The sequence below is a fragment of the Galendromus occidentalis genome, unplaced genomic scaffold, assembly GCF_000255335.2.
Source record: "Galendromus occidentalis unplaced genomic scaffold, Mocc_1.1 scf7180000077464, whole genome shotgun sequence".
Taxonomy (NCBI): domain Eukaryota; kingdom Metazoa; phylum Arthropoda; class Arachnida; order Mesostigmata; family Phytoseiidae; genus Galendromus; species Galendromus occidentalis.
Window position 1 is genome coordinate 926137 of NW_003805452.1, and position 17120 is coordinate 943256.

General features: G+C 54.1%; 1 protein-coding gene across 1 annotated transcript; it reads left to right on the forward strand.

Annotated features, from left to right (window-relative positions):
• The first annotated feature begins 24 nt into the window (after positions 1–24).
• On the forward strand, positions 25–16003 carry LOC108864390 (N-acetylated-alpha-linked acidic dipeptidase 2-like). The gene is made up of 6 exons (XM_029111744.1): positions 25–201; positions 12869–13062; positions 13945–14168; positions 14731–14928; positions 15129–15362; positions 15894–16003. The coding sequence occupies exons 1-6, from the start codon at positions 25–27 to the stop codon at positions 16001–16003; spliced, it is 1137 nt and encodes a 378-aa protein (XP_028967577.1).
• Positions 16004–17120: the final 1117 nt, after the last annotated feature.

Below are 17120 nucleotides of genomic sequence, written 5' to 3' on the forward strand. Positions count from 1 at the left end.
GACAATCGTTCGACCGCGAACAAAATGGGCTCCATAGACTACGTGAAGCACGCTGCTTGCTACACAAAATGGCACACGAGCGATGCGGAGAACATCGATATGGAGCTGACATCGCCACCGAGCATGGCTCACGTCAGCCATCATCCCAGGATGTATCCTCGAGAGCACTGGCTCGCCGGCACCAAAGGCCGATTAATCAAGGTGGGTTCGGTCGGAGGCTTATTTCTCGGGAGGGTCAGACGGGTTCCTCCCACCAGGAGGCGACTTAATTGTTGGGCGATCCATAGACCGTACTCCTCCAAACTCCTCGCGAGCTTGAGCAAGTTCCCGACAGCCAGTTTCGCGATAGTGTGGCCCCGATCTTCAACGATGCGCTTCTGAAAGAAAAAAAGAAAATACCCAATTTTGATCAGTGCAGCACCGGTCGAGGCAGTCTGACACAGTCTGCATGCATCAGAAATTAACGAGAAGACGGCTTGGCGCCAGTCGCCACAGTCCGACGGGATACGGTGAAATAGCGGCTCGTCATCCAAACTTTCCATGGATGCCGCTAGCCAAGAATTGCCGTCTTACGTCGTAGAGGAAGCTTCACGCTCGAGAGCGAGCGGAGGATCGGCTGGCTTGCAGGCAGGCAGGTCGACGGCGCGGTGGTTTTTGCCAAGCCCGAGGTCCTTCTCTTCCTCTTCGTCGTCCTTCTCCGGAACGCAATAAATCTATTACGATTCGATGTCATTTCTATCCGTACGCCACCGACAGGATTCCGCAGCTCAACAAGCGAAGACGACCGGATGGATGGATAGCTGGTCGGATGAATAAAAAAGACGACGAGCGCGCGAGCCAACAAACGCGTATCGGAAACAAGTCCGTTAGCTTTTCAGAGCGACAAGGGATAAATTCGCGAGAGTCTCCCGCCGAAAACCACCTCTCACACAGCGTCGCTTCCTCTCGGGAGTACTCTCCGACGTTGTTGCTCCTTCTCGCAAGCGGAGCTCTGAGATCCGGATCCCTGAAAGTGTTCGATCCGCGATACCGCAGCTCCGGAAGACGACCCGAAAACTCGGGAAGTGGAAGTTGTCGTTCCTTTTATTTGGATTTCGAGATGATAAACAAACCCAAGTGGAATCGAATAGCCGGCTCAGTAGCCTGCTAGTCTTCGATGCTACCAGAGTTCATACACTTCAAGAGCGAGTTTCCCCGACTGCGCGTAGGAGCCCTTCCCTCGCTTTTAGCAGGAAAAAGGAATCCCGCGACGCCTTCGCGAGATCGCTACTCCTCGAAACGATCTCGAACCCGGCCGGCGCGCAGCTGCCATCGGACGACTGAAGGCTAAACGATCACGCGTCCAGCATTTAATTCGCCGCCGTGGGCGAAGACGATTCAATTTGAGGGAAAGCTCCTCTGGAGCGCAGCGAATAATCGCTCCTAAGGAACAGAGGGATCTGCCTCCTACATCAATCCTCCCAGGCTTGACCCTGAGTCCAAGCGAGCGACCGAGCGATAAACGCCATCGAGCGTTTCGGTTCAGTCGATCGGACGAGAGCGGAAGAGGGCCGCTACACGCGGCTAGCGAAACAGGACGCTGGCTTTTATTGAAAAACTCGGCTGAGCCGTCCGGAGGTTATACTCTCCGCAATGAAAGTAGAAAGAAGCACATTTCAATCTTCTCCGAGCGAGCTCGCCGCAGAGGATAAGACCGGCCTTCCAGAGATAGCTCAACGACGGCGGAAACTTGTTATCGCGCGATCGAATCAACGATTGAACAAGCGTCTCTGCTATCGGAGCTCATAAACAAATAAGGCGGAAAACTTCCCTAATTGAAACTAATCGAAAAGGACAGCATAGGATGACTCTGAGTAGGGGCTCTCTTCCCGTCCCGGCCGGCGTGGACAAACTGCATCGCGGGCTCGGTGCGCAGCCTTTTGTTGAGACCTCCCGAGGTCCCGAGATCGGTGGACGGCGACCGCCCGATCGACGTTGTTTCCCCACGCTCAGAGCCACCGCCTCCGTTAGCGGGCTTGACAAGCAAAGCGAATTGAACGAGTTATTGATCCCAATCAATTAAGCCCGCTAATAAATTCATCGTTTTGTGCACACGGCCCTAACGACTGAGGCATCTCGGCGGCGATATTATCGCAGACGAGCAGAATCCCAGTTGTATTCCCCGCTGGCTTGCTCAAGTGCTCACTCGCTCGTCCGTCCGCAGAGTCAACCGAGAGGCGCCGTCAATAATCACGTTTTAGCAACGCACAATGTAGCAGCCACGCTCCTCCCGGTAGATGGATTGATTCGGAGTGATGATTCGACAGCGGAAACGACCCGAAACGATGATCCTCTGCCCAGAAGCTGTGCCCGAGAGTAAGAGAAGAGTTCCTCTGGGGCTTCCTTGTTCCTCAGTCTCGGGCATTTCCGCTCCTGGTGGGATGACTGAAGCGAAGCCACTGTGAGCCACTTGCAGCGTTTCCTTGGCGGATGATTCCGTTTCCTCAAGTATTCCCCTCCCCATTCATTAATGTGTCAAGTGATCCGAAACGCAAACTGTTCTAATCTGCGGGACGTGTGGCAATCGAGCACAACACCCATAGGTCGGTCGCTTGCTTGCTTGCCATGCACTAGAGATGAGTGTTTGCCGAAGTCGTCAGGCGAAATTGTTGGAGTGTTGTTCCACTCGAATCTCTAACGCCTGGAGGGGAGGCGTTGAGTAGGTTTAGGGAGACAGCGGCCGGCGGACTCGTCTCCGGCCGGTAGGGGATTCGTAGACTTGGCTCGTCCTCGCAGATGGGAGCGACGAACAGGACCTTGAGAACGGCGTCGGCCGAAATGCTTCGACGCCTCAGTGATTTCCGAAACGTACGATGCAACTTTTTCACTGCGTCTATTACACGAGCATGACGACCGTTGCGACCAAATTGTGTGCACCGCAAATGTTCTCGCCTCCCTCCAACCATCGCCCCGGGGGACCGGTTTTTCCAACGGAACGCTCTTCATTCGACCTTAATGACCATATCAAAAATTGCGACTCTGAAAGGGTCCTCTAATGAGCCTGCTTGGTTAGTGCAGACAGTAAATCAGCTAGGCAGCCATTCAGCCGCGAACGTTCAGTCAGCGTAGAGAGTGTCAAAAAGCGTCTTCGCGCGGAGTCTCATCAGTCTGCGAAACGCTGTGAAATTGTAGCGTTCGTCGCCGTCTGCCATCATTCGACCGACTCGGACTTGTCCTCCGAGCACTTATTCAGTTTTTTCGAGGCCGAGTTCTTTTACCCTGATGAACTCCGATGCGACAGCCATACATTTCACGGGCTCGGTGCTCGTGATGGAGCTAGCGCGTTTTCAGCTGCTCACTCGGAATGTAGAGCTCGTTACCTGTCCCAGCGATATTGAGAAGCACCCAATGCGTGATCTCAGACGCGGGGCTACCAGAGAGCAACGGATGAGCCGCTGAGAATCTATGGAGGAAAACGATCACAATCCTTATTCGTATTTAATTTCGTGTGAAGATTTTGTGACCTCGCTTCTCTCCTCGAATTCTGAATTCTCGGAATCTGACGGTTGCCACGGCCATCGAGAGAGTCGATTCGAGATGCCTCCGAAAGATTCACGACACTCACTCAGAGAGCTAGATTCTGGTTCTCAACTCAGGTGACGACAGCGTGTCGCAGCATTCCGACGACTCGGGACTTAATTGTATCACAGAAAGCAGGAGATAGGTAGTGGCGATCAGGAGAGCTTGTCATGGTGCGAGCTGCATTTTCGCCCGAGGAGTGCAAGGCAACCGCCCGTCGATCTCGCCGCTCCTCGAAGGGAATCCGAAAGGACGACGGTACATGACTCATCGATCGAGCAGGCGATCGAGCGAGCAAGCGAAGACTCAGTCAGTGGCTCCGCAGCGATACATACGTTGTATGGAGCGTAGAGAAGCAGGGGGAATCGACTGCCCGGACGATGTTTTACCCAACCTATGCCGTGCATCGTACCGCGGCGATGCACCTCTTAGTCGCTCATCCAGCCCGCCAGTCAATCGATCAATCACCCAGCGCATCCATAGGTCAGTTCAAGACGGTTTTCCTTGCGGGTCAGCGGAACTGACCGTGGGTCGGGAATTTTATTATTCACGAGGCTCCCATTGAGATTCGGTAGGGAGTACGACTGGTTGTCACAATCCTTGAATCTGCCCGGTTGCACGTTCGCGGTGGAGCGCCCCCGCATTCCGCCGAGCTCCATGCACTGGCGTGCAGACGAAAAATCGAGACACCCGGATCAAATCTGCAATTGTCTCGTTCGTACAATCGAATGCGGCTGGACTTCACCGATCAGAATTTCCCAGTTTTTCGGCTCTCACCACCGTGACGACCCGTGTTCGGAGATAAGCGCGATTTTCCATATTTCCACGAGGAATTCCGGCCGAATCCGATTCGAGTCCCTACAACTCCCGGGGTCCGGAATACACGAGAGTTTTTACCCTGTGTTAATAGAGGCCGGAGGTGCTCCCGAATATCGAGTTTGTTCGAGTGAAGCGAGAGCAGTCTACGGGGACTCCAGTGGCGGGAGAGCAAAGAAGTGTTGCATTAATATTAATACCGAGAGGGGAGCGTGGAGATAAGGAAAACTCCGAGAAAGGTCAGATGGAGTCGGTCGAAGGGAATTCAGATCCATGAGAGAAGAAGCGAAACAGCCATAATAGCTTCTCTGGGCTCTCGCAAAATGAATCTTTCCTCCTTTCATCGCGAATCCTGCATTCGCAATGAACCTCCGGATCCTCCGGAATTCGCCCTCTCCGTGTGAGAGATCGTCGATGCGGATCGCGCTCCGAGACGTGAGGGAATTGTCGGGAGCGGAAAGAGTATTCTGATGCGGATAGAGTTCATAGTTTCTCTGTTTTGATTCGCCCTCACGCAATAGCGGGACGAACAACGACACGTTTCAGGGATTTCCAACGAACACTCCGGCCGAAGGAGCAAGGTATCAAGCTCTCAGAGCATCGAAGCGGTAGAGCCTATTTGTGATCCTACGGTGTTCCGTCTTCTGTCGGCTCGTAATTCGTAATATGTTCCGCGGTGGGGGGGGGGCGGGCGCCGCCGACGGCGGCAGCATCTTTCCCCCGCCCTACCTTTCTTCCTCGTTCGCCCGTCTTTAAACGGTCGCCGTCGCAACCGCTGCTAGCGACGCGCGGGCAAGTTTCGTGTGATCGCTGGTAGAGCGCCTGCGCGGGAGTCAAGATCTCAATCAAACGCTTGGGAACGATATTGCGCAGCTCCCAAGCTCCTGGTTCCCGGCGGGAGCGAGCGCTTCGAGGAGCTACTTATTTTCTCGTCGGACCTGCACGTGATGTACAGCATTAGTCTTATCCGTACCAGTCTTCGAAGCAGCCAGAAATCTGCAATTGAAGTAGTGAAACTGAGGGAGAGGGAACTCCGTTCCCGAACTCACCGCTTGCATTCCCCGATCGGTCAGAGAGTCGGTGACAAAAGTCTATGTTTGGCAACGGGCACCATGCTGGCTGGACCTTCCAAAAGAATCTGTTCTGAGGTCTCGGACAGCGCTTAAGCCCATCGGAGCATGCTCGAACAATGAGAGGTGTTCCCACCTGAGTGTCCACAGTCATCACAAAGCACTCAGATAATGAGCTTCGGCACTTTCTTCCCGAACGTGGCTCCCGCCAAAATGTGACCTCTGCCAAGATCACCGCTTCTCGTCGGTGAAACTGAAATACTGGCGAAACTCCCTGGGTTCGCTATTCCTGCATGATACTGATCATCTGTGTATGTTCGTTCATGTCGGGAGAGGGTTTAGCTTCCGGACAAAATCTGAGCGAAGAAGGATGAAGGCCTCGTCCGTCCCCGGTCCATCGGCAGCGTTGCTGGCTCGCCTTTTGGTGACAGGACCTCTAACAGCCCCCGAGCATGGACAGAGCCGAGGCAAGCCGAGCGAGCGGACGGGCGGGCGGGCGGTCGAGCGCTCCGGCTGGCGGGACTACAGGGCACGGCAAGGCACCGATAGATGCACGAAGCAAAATGCCTAATGACTAGCAAGGCAGGCCCGGCCAACGTCCTCTGTATCCGATGACCCGGACGTCTCTGGCAGACAAATCCGGCTGAGGGAACCCACTTCGGAATCAAATCAGCGCCAGCCGCCGACCGATGGCTTTCAAGCCTCAAATAGGGCTTACGCGACGTGATGGGTTTACTGAGGACGACGATATCCGCGGACCCGGCGAGTCACCAACTTTTCGCAGCGACGACGCTGGCGGCATTGTGCGTTAACTGACTTGGATCTTCACCGCCGCTATTCTATCCGTTCGTTGAGCTCGTCGCGGTGAGGAGTTGAGCCCACCACAGATATCGCGATGCGCCCGATAGAAAAATATTCCTGCGGGGCAAAATAGCGACTGACTGAGCGAGCTCAAAAAAGTCAGCCATATCTTTTTTTAGCTCTGCCCCTCACCTACTGCGACCCCATGAGTAACATCAGCTGGCTGACAGCGCCGGGCGTTTTTAGGATCTTCCATGCTGGACGACGACGTAGCGAAGGATGAGCAAAGTGACGAGAACGAGTGGTTTAAGGGGGAATCCGCGCAAAGTAAAAGGTGCAACGAGGGTGACAGTGCGTATGGGGACGGTTTCGCACATTCCTCGTCCTGCCTAGTTGGAGCGTCGCCGCCGCCGCCACCAGGGCCGTCGTGACAGAAGAGAAAGGAGAATGCCGTCCCGCTGGCCCACCGGTCGCTCCGCTCGGCTGGCTGCGTTCTCCTTTCGTTCAGGAAGAGAAAGTGTGACAGTTATGATCGCTGAGAGAGGAACTAACGCGTTAAGCTGTTTTTTTTTTACTCGAAAAGCCGGTCTTTTCGACTAAGCGGAGGAACAAGCGGCGGCTTCCCTTCACGCTGGGGAAGATGTCGCGTTCCTCTTTTTAAGCCTCTCTTCTTCCCCTAAGCCTCACTGAACCCAGCGGTCGCTCGCAAAGGCGGTCGGCTGGCGCGCCGCTCCCACAAGAATGAAGCCATCAAAACAAAACCCTCTTTTCCTCGGCCGGTGTCGTTGATTCCTAACCAGAGCTTTCCAGTGAACTCACGAGCCCTTGAAGATCCTCGGAACGATCCTCGAGAACCATGCCCACTGAGACGGCGATGCTATGGCTCCCTAGATTCGGGGGAACATGAGGAAAAATGGTGAGACCTCTCCTCGCGAGGGATTGGGCTAGATTACGGCTTCGGTCGCTCCTGAGACGCGAATTCTTTCTCGCTTGAACTCTGCCGACCACCCCACCTCACCTCGCATCACAGTAAATTGAGCGTGTCGTCAGCGCGTGCCACCGTAACGTTCCCGCGCTCTCTTACCCCAAAGTTTCAAAATACACATCAATCCCGTCACGAAACCACATCGACGACACGGTCGGCGTAGCGAAGCCTCGGTGTGGATAGAAAGAGGATGCAAGTGGGATAGAGGAGACAGGAGAAGCGAACTTGCGAGCGGTGGAGTCGGCGCGCACTATAGACACTCATAGAGGAGACCCCTCGGGAACAACTCTCGCAGACGTCGGAAGGCAAGGGATGAATTTGTCTTCATTTTTGAGTCGCGGTCGGAGCAAAGCGAAACCGCTATTTTCTCTGGGAACATCACTTTCCTCGATAGCAGCTCCCGGAATCAGGAACAGACAGGATAGAGGAACGAGTATGATGCGATACATCCCGGCACCGATTCTCTCGTTTTCGCGAGTCGTGGGCTGAGCGAAGTAGGAACAGATTGTCTCTGAAATGTAGCTCGTGATCGGCTTCCGTTCGATCGCGGCAATGGTGGGGTGGGAGGAGACACCGCCGTCTTCACAACCCACAATCAGGATCACCTATCCCCTGTGAGCAGAGTCGAGGGAAACGAAATGGTGTCCTTTCCGATACCGTGAGCACCGAGAGGTCTGTTCTCGCATGGTGCTGTCGACTGTGGGGAGGCAAGACAGTCTCAAAATCATGGGCACGTGACGGAACACCGTGATCTCGGTTTTTTTTCGGTCGGACGAGGTCTCAATCTAATTCAAGCCCAGTTCGACCAGAAGTGAGAATGTTCTATATTTTATGGTAGTTCATTTCTTCCGGGGGAAATCCGGGAAATGACGATGTCGTGGTGGGATCTCAGACGACTGACTGAGTGCTCCTCGAGCGAGGCTCCCTGCTTCTCCACGGAGCTGTTGTGGACTTTGTGTTTGAGTTTCGATTCCATTCTATTTGCTCACTGAGCTCGCTTCGGCGACAACGGAGCGCACCCTCCAACAGGGCGCGAGGATTTCGTCCCGCCGGCAACCACACGAGCGTCAACTGAGCGGAAAGTTTTTTCCCTCATTTTTTTTATCTGTTGTCCGATGAACAAGTATTCTGAAGTTTGCATGAGTGCCGCGGAAGTCTGTCCGCTCTCTCTCTCCGACTAAGCGACGTTCCTTGTGCCCTTGCGACATCACCAGCTAAACTGACGGGGAGCTCATTCTCGGGCTATACTAAGTCGCATTCACGAGTAGTATCATCCGTATATCCTCCCCGACCCCGAAGTCCATTCGTTCGAACGGAATATACGTGATTCGGCGAGACCCGCTCAGCCGCGTGAAATTCGTGTACGCCCGATGACCTCTCCTGGGGTATGAATCCGTGAGATTACCTCCCGTCCGACGTCATGAACAAGCCGAGGAATAATCTCGGGGTCGTTACCGACAAAAATCTCAGAATTGCCCCGGGGCATCTAGAATCTTGAACTCGCTCCGTCCCAAAAATAATCTCTGCAACGGTCCACAAATCTCTTCATCAGATATTCAAAACCAAAATCTCTTCACCCGTCACTCAACCTCCCGTATCGTGTGAGCATAACCGCCTTGAACTCGAGTGAGACATCGCTTTGCCTACGATTCCACGCAAGTAGGTATAAGCCCGCTTCGCGGCGGACTCCAAACCCCATCAGCATTCCCTTCTGCCGTCCCTGACAACGTCCAGTTGACTTACAAGGAGCTATCCATACGCCTCGGCGACAAGTTCCGCGGGCGATGAGATATCTGTCGACGAGCGATTCGTCGGTGCTAGCTGATCCCTAGACGGAAAGACCGGCCTGACGACCGTATGGTCGCCTTGCCACTTGTGTTGAAATGTCCGTGTCAGGAACAACAATGACCAGTCGTTATGTTTCGGACGGCAGAATGTAGAAATGATGGAGTGCATTAAGAGGTGCGCTGTTCGTTTACTCATCCGCCGCCACTGCTGCTGCTGCTGCTGCCGGCGCAAACGCCGCCACCGGCCGCCGCGCCGCTTTACTGACGACAGTATTCTCAGGGGTGCCGTAGATCGTAAAGAGCAAAAGCTAGTCCAGTGTGTTCCGAGGGTGTTTTCTGTCCGTCCCGGGTGTTTTGTTCGCTGGCGAGCTTCAAGCCACGCTGGTTTTCCCCGTGCGTCGGTGGTTTCCCTTCATCCTGAGTCGCGGGTCCGAGCCGCTGCCCGACGCCCGAGGAGTTCGATCCGTTGAGCTGCGGCGGCGCTTGCTGAATCGGCCAGTTTCCGACCAGGTTTTCTCGAACTGTCGTCGACGTCGTGTACTATGTTTTGCCTCGCGGATGAGAAATCGCTCCGAGCCGGCCCTCGCTATGGTATCCAGCCAGTCGGCTCTAGCTTCGGAGGTAGGTATCGGGAGAGGGGCAGCGCGGGCTCAGATCCGTTACGTACCTGCCGGAACACCGCCCGTCGTGCCAAGGCTCGCTTCTCCGGTCCGTTCGCCTGACGTTCGCAGCTACAGATCCTTGTTGCTGCCGTTGACGCTGTCGTTGCTGATACTGCGACGACGACTGTTGTGTGTTTAGTTTTCTGCAACAACTGCTGCGGAGAGCAACGTGCATCGAAGTTTATGGCACTGCCGAACTCCACTCAAGTATCCCGAAAGCCAGGATTGTCTCCCCCGCCGAAGCGCTCTGCGGACCTGCTTACTTGTCCAGAGGCACTGCGAAGACGACTCGACGTGGAAGAGTCCTACGTGAAATAAGAAGCGTACGCAGCTCAGAACTCGAGAATATAAAAAGCGGAATCGCTTCGAGGGAATTCCCCCTCCCGGGAAACGGAAGAGTGAAAGCTCTCTGTGGATCCGTGCATGACGTATATCTGTATGTATGTATGTATGTATGTATGTATGTATGTATGCTAACGGAAGCATCCGGGTGTGCTCGCTCTCCAATGGGATCCCGGCCGGATTTGTCCACTAAGGTCATGGGAGCTGATCCACTCGCCGGTGCCGAGCTCTTCCGAACAGAGATAGGCTCTCGAAATTCCACTGACAGTCGATAGCGAGCAGAGGGAGGGAAAACGTCAAGATATCCCCACAGAGGAGGATATACTGCCGGGAACCCAGTTCAGCGCTCAACAGAGTTGTAACTTGAGGGGGATTTCACCCGGCCTGCTTGTCAGAGTTCTCGCTTTATACGAGTCGAAGGAGCGATCCTCTCGGACCGGGCCTTTGTATTCCAGCATTCCAGCCGCATTCTCGATAGAGGAATCATGATTACTACGCAGCAGGCCGAATCTCCGCCAATTTTATTTCGACTCGCTGCTCGATAGGAGCCGCGTGTGGATGTCTTGGGAGAGGAAAATACGAGAGAAACTCTCCAGCCCGGCTCTATAATCGTACAATAAATGTGGAGATCTGCGAGCTCAGTCAGAGTTTCACGAGATGTTGAAAAATATTAAATGTGAGTCTAAGCGGCTCGAAGAAACAGAATAATGGGGTTGTTGCGCACAGCATCGCTACGGCCTCCGGTCGTAAGGCTCGTTTGGCCGGCCGGCCGCCCGCCGCTCCAAGCGCATGCGAGGATTCACTCCTGACCGCACTGTGAGTACGGGAGCATGAACGACTTCGATAACCTCGGCTTCATGTGTTCCCCTCTGACCTGTGAGGGACAGAGAAAGGGGAAAAGATATGTTTGTAGTGAATTTGACGGAGTACTCTCCGAATTCGAGGTCATCCGCTATTATTTTTCCTTGTGTGCTTAGCCTCCATACCAGAACGAAATTATCTTCCGTTGCCAGAGAAGCCCGTCCATAAAATGGCGCAGTCTGCCGAGAGAGGAGACTGCTCGTGGATGGCCGTGAGCCGACCAGAGCTGAGCCCCGGCTCAGAGGACGTACTTTCAATGTGGATAATGATGCAAGACAAAAGTTATCCGAAGCGTTCGTGCGTGCTCACGTCATTGCCGTCTCGCAATGACGAAGCCTTCGTCCGAGTTGGTCGCAGTCGCCGTCAATGAAGGACTGTCCACAAAAACCCCAAAATATGTATGAGGTTAGCTGGCCTGATTTTGCTCATGGCTCGATTTTATTCTTTTATTCGGCGGCCTCAACTCGAGCCCAGATCTAATGATCGTACGGCCGACCAGGCATCCAACCGCTCGCCGTCCACGCGCGGGACGAGCTATTCCCCCGTTGTTCCTCCGCTATACATTCACCTCGATCGGGCCTCTCGACGCGAGTGCGTACATTTTATGATCTGCTGCTCTACCGCAGCGCTGAACTATGGCCGATCAGATTGCTCTGCGGTGGTGGTGGCGGCTCCGATACGGACTAGGCTACGGAAAAGCGCTGCCCGTGTGACAGAGGCGCAAGGAAAAGAGTCGCTTAGACATTTTCGAACGCCCACACAAGCGCAAACACACACAAACGAACGAAAGGCGTAGAGCTGGAGTAGACGTGCTCCCTCCCGTGTTGCCAGGATCGACTCCCAGGGCGAATTTAGCAACTACTTGTCGAGTTATTTAATGTTGGGCCGTTACCCGTGTAAGCCGCCGTAAAGCCGTTCCGTGTCGCGAGAGCGCTGCCTCCTGTCGTCCCTGGGCGGTTTGTGCGATGTGTGTGTGTGTAGTCGTCGCCCCCGTAGCCGCTACCGCCGGCTCCCGTGCAACGCTCGCTTACCAATTAGCATTTTTGGAAAATGGATTGGCGGCACCGCCGACTAGTTGGATGCTCACACCTCGTCCCTGGCAACACTCTTCACTTTAGCCGAGTCGATGCAGTGTTTTTTCTCCCCGAAGGGAGCCTTTCGACATCGACGAGACCTAACGAGACCGCGAGAGAGTGAAACAAAGATTCACTTATAGCGCATTTCGAGTCTGGCGCGTAGTCATTCGAAAACACTCTCATGAAAGCAGGATTTCCGTTCTTTCCGCCACGTTTCCGAGCGGTCCGTCCTTGCCCCTAATACTAGCTCGACTCGTGGCTCGTGGGAGATGAGCAGAAATCCAATCGGACTTTATTCCCCCTTAGTAGTAGTCATCATAAAAAAAATCAGCCACCATATTCGCAGACGTCTTAGCTCGCGTTTTAAGGGATCACGGATTCGAGAATGCTGAGAGCAGAGAGAAAGGTCAAGTGAGCCTCTCGCGTGAGTCGCGACCCATGCGAGCAGCACGTCGCCCTCATTAGGAAGCGACGGACGATGCATCGTCAGCATCATGAGGGATGCGGACCTTCAATCATATCAGTCGAATCAATTAATCCGTCATCCACATTTCTTCCGGCGTCATCTTAATCAGGGATGGCTTGCTCGAGGAGCGATACTCCATCGATTCGGTATCAGCGTGCGCAGTTCAGCGGGACGTCCGCTGTTCCAGCCAGCCCTTCGAGCAGCGAAGGCAAGCAACTCCGGCGAAGAGTGTATTCTCCTTGTCTTGTCTTCCTCAAGAGGCTCCCCGCGATGAAGGGAAAGAAAATGTCCGGATGAATAGAAAAACTTAATTAAACTCGGATGAATCGGAGCTTAGACCTCCTGTCGGGTCGAGGAGCTGCTGCTGCCTTTGGAAGAGGAAAGAAACAAAATAAGACGCTTGGAAAAAAATACTCAGGACTCACGCGAGTGATTTCATTACAGGTGCTGTCATTGGCCTGCGTCTTCTGTATCGGCCTTGTGCTCGGCTCGTCGGCTCGACGACCAATCCAGAGGAACGTAACACTCCATCAGAGCCACTGTGACCTGCTGCCTCGCGAGCCCTATCAGATGAGTGATAAAATTTTGAAGAAACTCATCGATTCAGTGAGCCGAGAGAACATCGAAAGCTGGTTGTGGTGAGTGTATTGAGCGCCCGTTGTCTCTCAGCAGAGGACGTGATTAGAATTATACGAGGGCTCGGTAGCTCCAGCATCAAGAGGGTGAGCGGTCAGCGGCCAGATCTTCATTCTTGGGGTCTCTTGCGGCTTTCCCACGGGTCTCTCGGTCGGTGAAATCAATAATTCCAATAACTCATCCAAGACAAAACACATTGGCTGTGTTAGTTTGGTGGTCGACCGCCCGCCCGACCGCGCTCACTCGAATGCTTGCTCACTCGGTGGGCGGCTCCGCAAATAGCAGAAAATAATTCCGTTGTGTGCCTGCGGGTCGACTCCAAAACCCTTTAAGTATCTCCTGATCAGCGGACGGAGGATTGGGGTATTGGAAAAGTCATACCAGGCAGGGAGAAGGAAATGACTTGCTCGACCTGCCTGTTTCTTGTTGTCTCCTTCTTGGGTCGGCCGGCCGACGGACGAGGGCACGGCCAGAGGGGGGAAGGACGGGTGGAGGAGGGGGAGGCGGACAGACCGACGGGCCGGCGAACAGACTCTCTGCCTGACGGACGAATGGCGGAATCACAGGCAGACTTGACGGTTGATTGCTCGACTGAATAAAAAAAATCGGTGAAGGGAAAGCGACAAGGGACAGGGCAACAAGGGACGTCATGCTGACGCATGTGCTTCTTGATGATTCGCAGATAGCAATCACCTCTGCCGTATTCTCTCTCGGAGGAGTCGCCTTCTGATTCCCAAACGCGACTTCTCTAATCACTTATCGGTCGGTGCTGTGACGTTCGAGTCCGTCCTCACTTGTGGTCCCTGAGGATTCTTCGCCGCCGTCGTCGTCGTCGCCAAATCATCCAAGATCGTGATACTTAAATTTCGATACAATTTTTTCAGGCAGACAACTCGTGATTTCCACGTAGGCGGATCGGATAAAGGCGCAAAACTCGCTCAGAAAATAAAAGCCACTTGGACGAGTCACGAGATGAAAAATGTGCGGGTCGAAATCTTTAGACCTCTACTGTCGTATCCCGATATGGAGAGAGCCAACGATGTGAGATTGACGAAAGGATCACGCGTTATCTACCAACTGAAGGCCTCGCACCTCGAGAGCCAGCTCGGTAAGTCCATCTCGGCGGCAGAGGGAATCACGTCAGTCGAAAACGGTCAGAAAAGTCCTCGGAGCTATAGTCTGCCTTGGTTCACCGGCCTACGGGCGGGCAGGCGCGCGTGCGTGCCTGTCGTCCGCGATGCGATCGACGAGTACGGGTAGGAAAAACCTCGTGAAAAAAAATCCCTAAACCCCGAAAAGCCTCGCTCTGTGGGGTCTCCCCGCCTCTCGAGTAGCAGAGACTCGGAAGTAGAATTGAAGCAGTTTTTCGACAAAAACGCTCCACTTCCTCCTCGCTCGTTGTTGGGAAAACCTCTTCCTCCCGTGAACAACGAGAAGCTGAAGAAGCTAGAAGCGTGCCGTTTCAGAGCGAATGATGGCGGCAAAAAATTAAAGCTCCACAGTCTCCCGCTAGCCTGAAGCCGCACATTGCCGCAAACTGGATTTACTCTCGCTCAACGAGTTTCCGGCGGCATGAGCCATATTTGGAATTCAAATAGTTCGAGCGCAGGGACGCTTCACTGGCAGCATTATTCTCCTTCCATCATTCGCCCTCTCTCTTCCTTCCTCAGAGACGCATCCGTACATGGCCTATTCATCACCGGGAAAAGTTCGAGGCAAGCCAGTGTATGTAAATTTCGGACAGTCCGAAGACTTCGATGTACTGAAAAGCCGAGGAGTCACGCTCAACGGAACCATTGCTATCATGCGCTACGGCAAAGGGCAGACATTAGCGAAAATTAAGCGAGCGGAAGAAAACGGCATCCAGGGTTAGTATTGCCGGTCGTTCGGGCTCGTTCCAGTCGTAAAAGTCCTCGGGGCCGGGGTTATGACCCTTGCACCGTACAACACCTGTACTCGCTCTACTAGATAGCCCGAGCTCCGCTGTCAGGAGCGAATACTTGCTCAACGCTGCATTCGATGCCGATGCGACGAGGCGAGGCCAACTATCTAATACATCAAACTGCAGGTGTTTTGATCTACGCGGATCCGTTCGACACGGAATCCCTCGACACCGAGGTCCCGAGCGGTCCAGCTGTTCCAAGCGACGCCGTCGAACGCGGCAACATCAAGTCCTTCCCAGGAGACCCGGTGACACCTTTTCTTCCGGCGACCGACGACATCTACAGAATGCCAAGGAGTGATGTCCAGCTGCCTGGAATTCCAGTGCAGCCCATAAGCGCCGAGGATGCGCAACACCTGCTACAGAGAGTCATAAATAATATCCAGCTTTATTTTTTTTCCACATTTTCCTCTGAATGCTCATAGGCTCGACAGTAGCCCTCAGAGGCCGCTGTGCTCTTGACGTCTGTGCTCGCAGAGAGGTATGATAGGGGGAGAGGGGAGGGGGCTGAGCGACGGGGGCGAGGGATTGGGGTCGTTGGAGAAGGCAAAATGGGAGGGACCTGAGTGCGTCAAACAAAATGCCAGTCGTCTCTTTCAGCGAAACAACTCTCACCACAAAGTGGTAGCTACGCCGAAATGGGCTGCGGTGGCCTTTTGAAAGCTACGCGTCGTTGATTTTCTGTTGAGCGAGTTTGGCTGAGAGCACGGATCTCTTCTTCGGTGCGGTGGTCTGGAGCGTCGGACGTCTATCGTCGTTTTTCCGGCGTTTCCAGTAGAAGATCCGGATTTTATCCCGGCCGCTTCGCTACCCGGAAAGGTCCCGGAGAGGGGAGGAACTCCTTGCCTCAGGAAGATCGATCCAATCAGCTCTGTCATCAACCTCTTTCTTTCAGGGGTATCGGCGGACCTTCGGCCCCCATCAGATGGCAAGGCCGCCTCAACCTCTCCTACAACATCGGCCCCGGGTACAAGGACGCAGCCGAAATGCAAGTATTATGAGAAAATCGTCTGCGCCTTATGAAACACGTTTCTCGCTACGTTGATCTGGCTGCGATGTTCCGTTACGATTTGCTCGGGGAAAAGTCAGAACGAGCTACAAGGCCTTCGTGTTTTGATTCCATCAGTCGCGAGCCAAGCGAAACTTACTCTGAATGGCCTTTCGAATGCTATATTTGCTTCCTCGTCGGCGGGGAGGGAGCAACCTCGATTGTAGCGGGAGCTCGCGTGGATTTGACTACGTCCTATGCCCTCCATTCGGTCGTCTCGATTTCCAGCGTCTCGAGAAAAACGTCTCGAGCATCACGTTCGATCGTTCTATATTTTTCTTTGGATGAGTCGTCAGTCTTCGAAGTTCAAGGCGACCCGGATCGAGTTCCCCGCTGATTTCCTACCTGGAATATTTCCCAAGGAGTTTTTTTCCCCTGCCAGCAGTCATCGATTCTCCGCTTGAACGGAGTCGAATAACGATCAGTCGGTCCCTCCAGACTCACCGCGCAGTGAATTCTACGGCCTCGCTTCCGCGACTCTCCCACTTTTTTTTGTCTCCTCCGAGCTCTGAGTGCGGATCCCGAACGAGATGTCGTTCCGATACTCTCCCGCTGCGTAATTTGTCTATTCGTTGATGAGTGCGCAAAAAACCAACAGCCGTTCCGCTATCGGCCGCAAGCAAGATTCCGTTTGCAAGCGCTTATCGCGGCTCACTCGGCTGTCAGTGGGGAAGCATCGCGCAAACAATGTTCGCCGACCCTCTGTTCATGTGTTTTTACGTGCGTCTGTGGCTCTCCGCGCCACGATACGGGGTCGGTCGCAATTGTCGTCGTTGCCGCCGTCCACTGAAGAAAACGGGCGACACAGTCCTGAAAGGCATTTTGGCACCACAATAACAGCGACCGTATAGAGGTCCGTTCGTCCGTGTTATGGTCGGCAGGTGTTAGGCATCTAGCCCAGGAGGAGGAGGAGGAGGAGGAGAATGCCGCAGCGACGAGACGACGGCGACGAAATTGCTCAGCTGAGGTGGGTAACAGCTGCTCGCTTGAAAACGAAGACTTTCTTCGCGATAAACGAGGAGGACCTTGCCAACGTTGGCAAACACAGCCAGCTAGCTCCGGATAGCTTG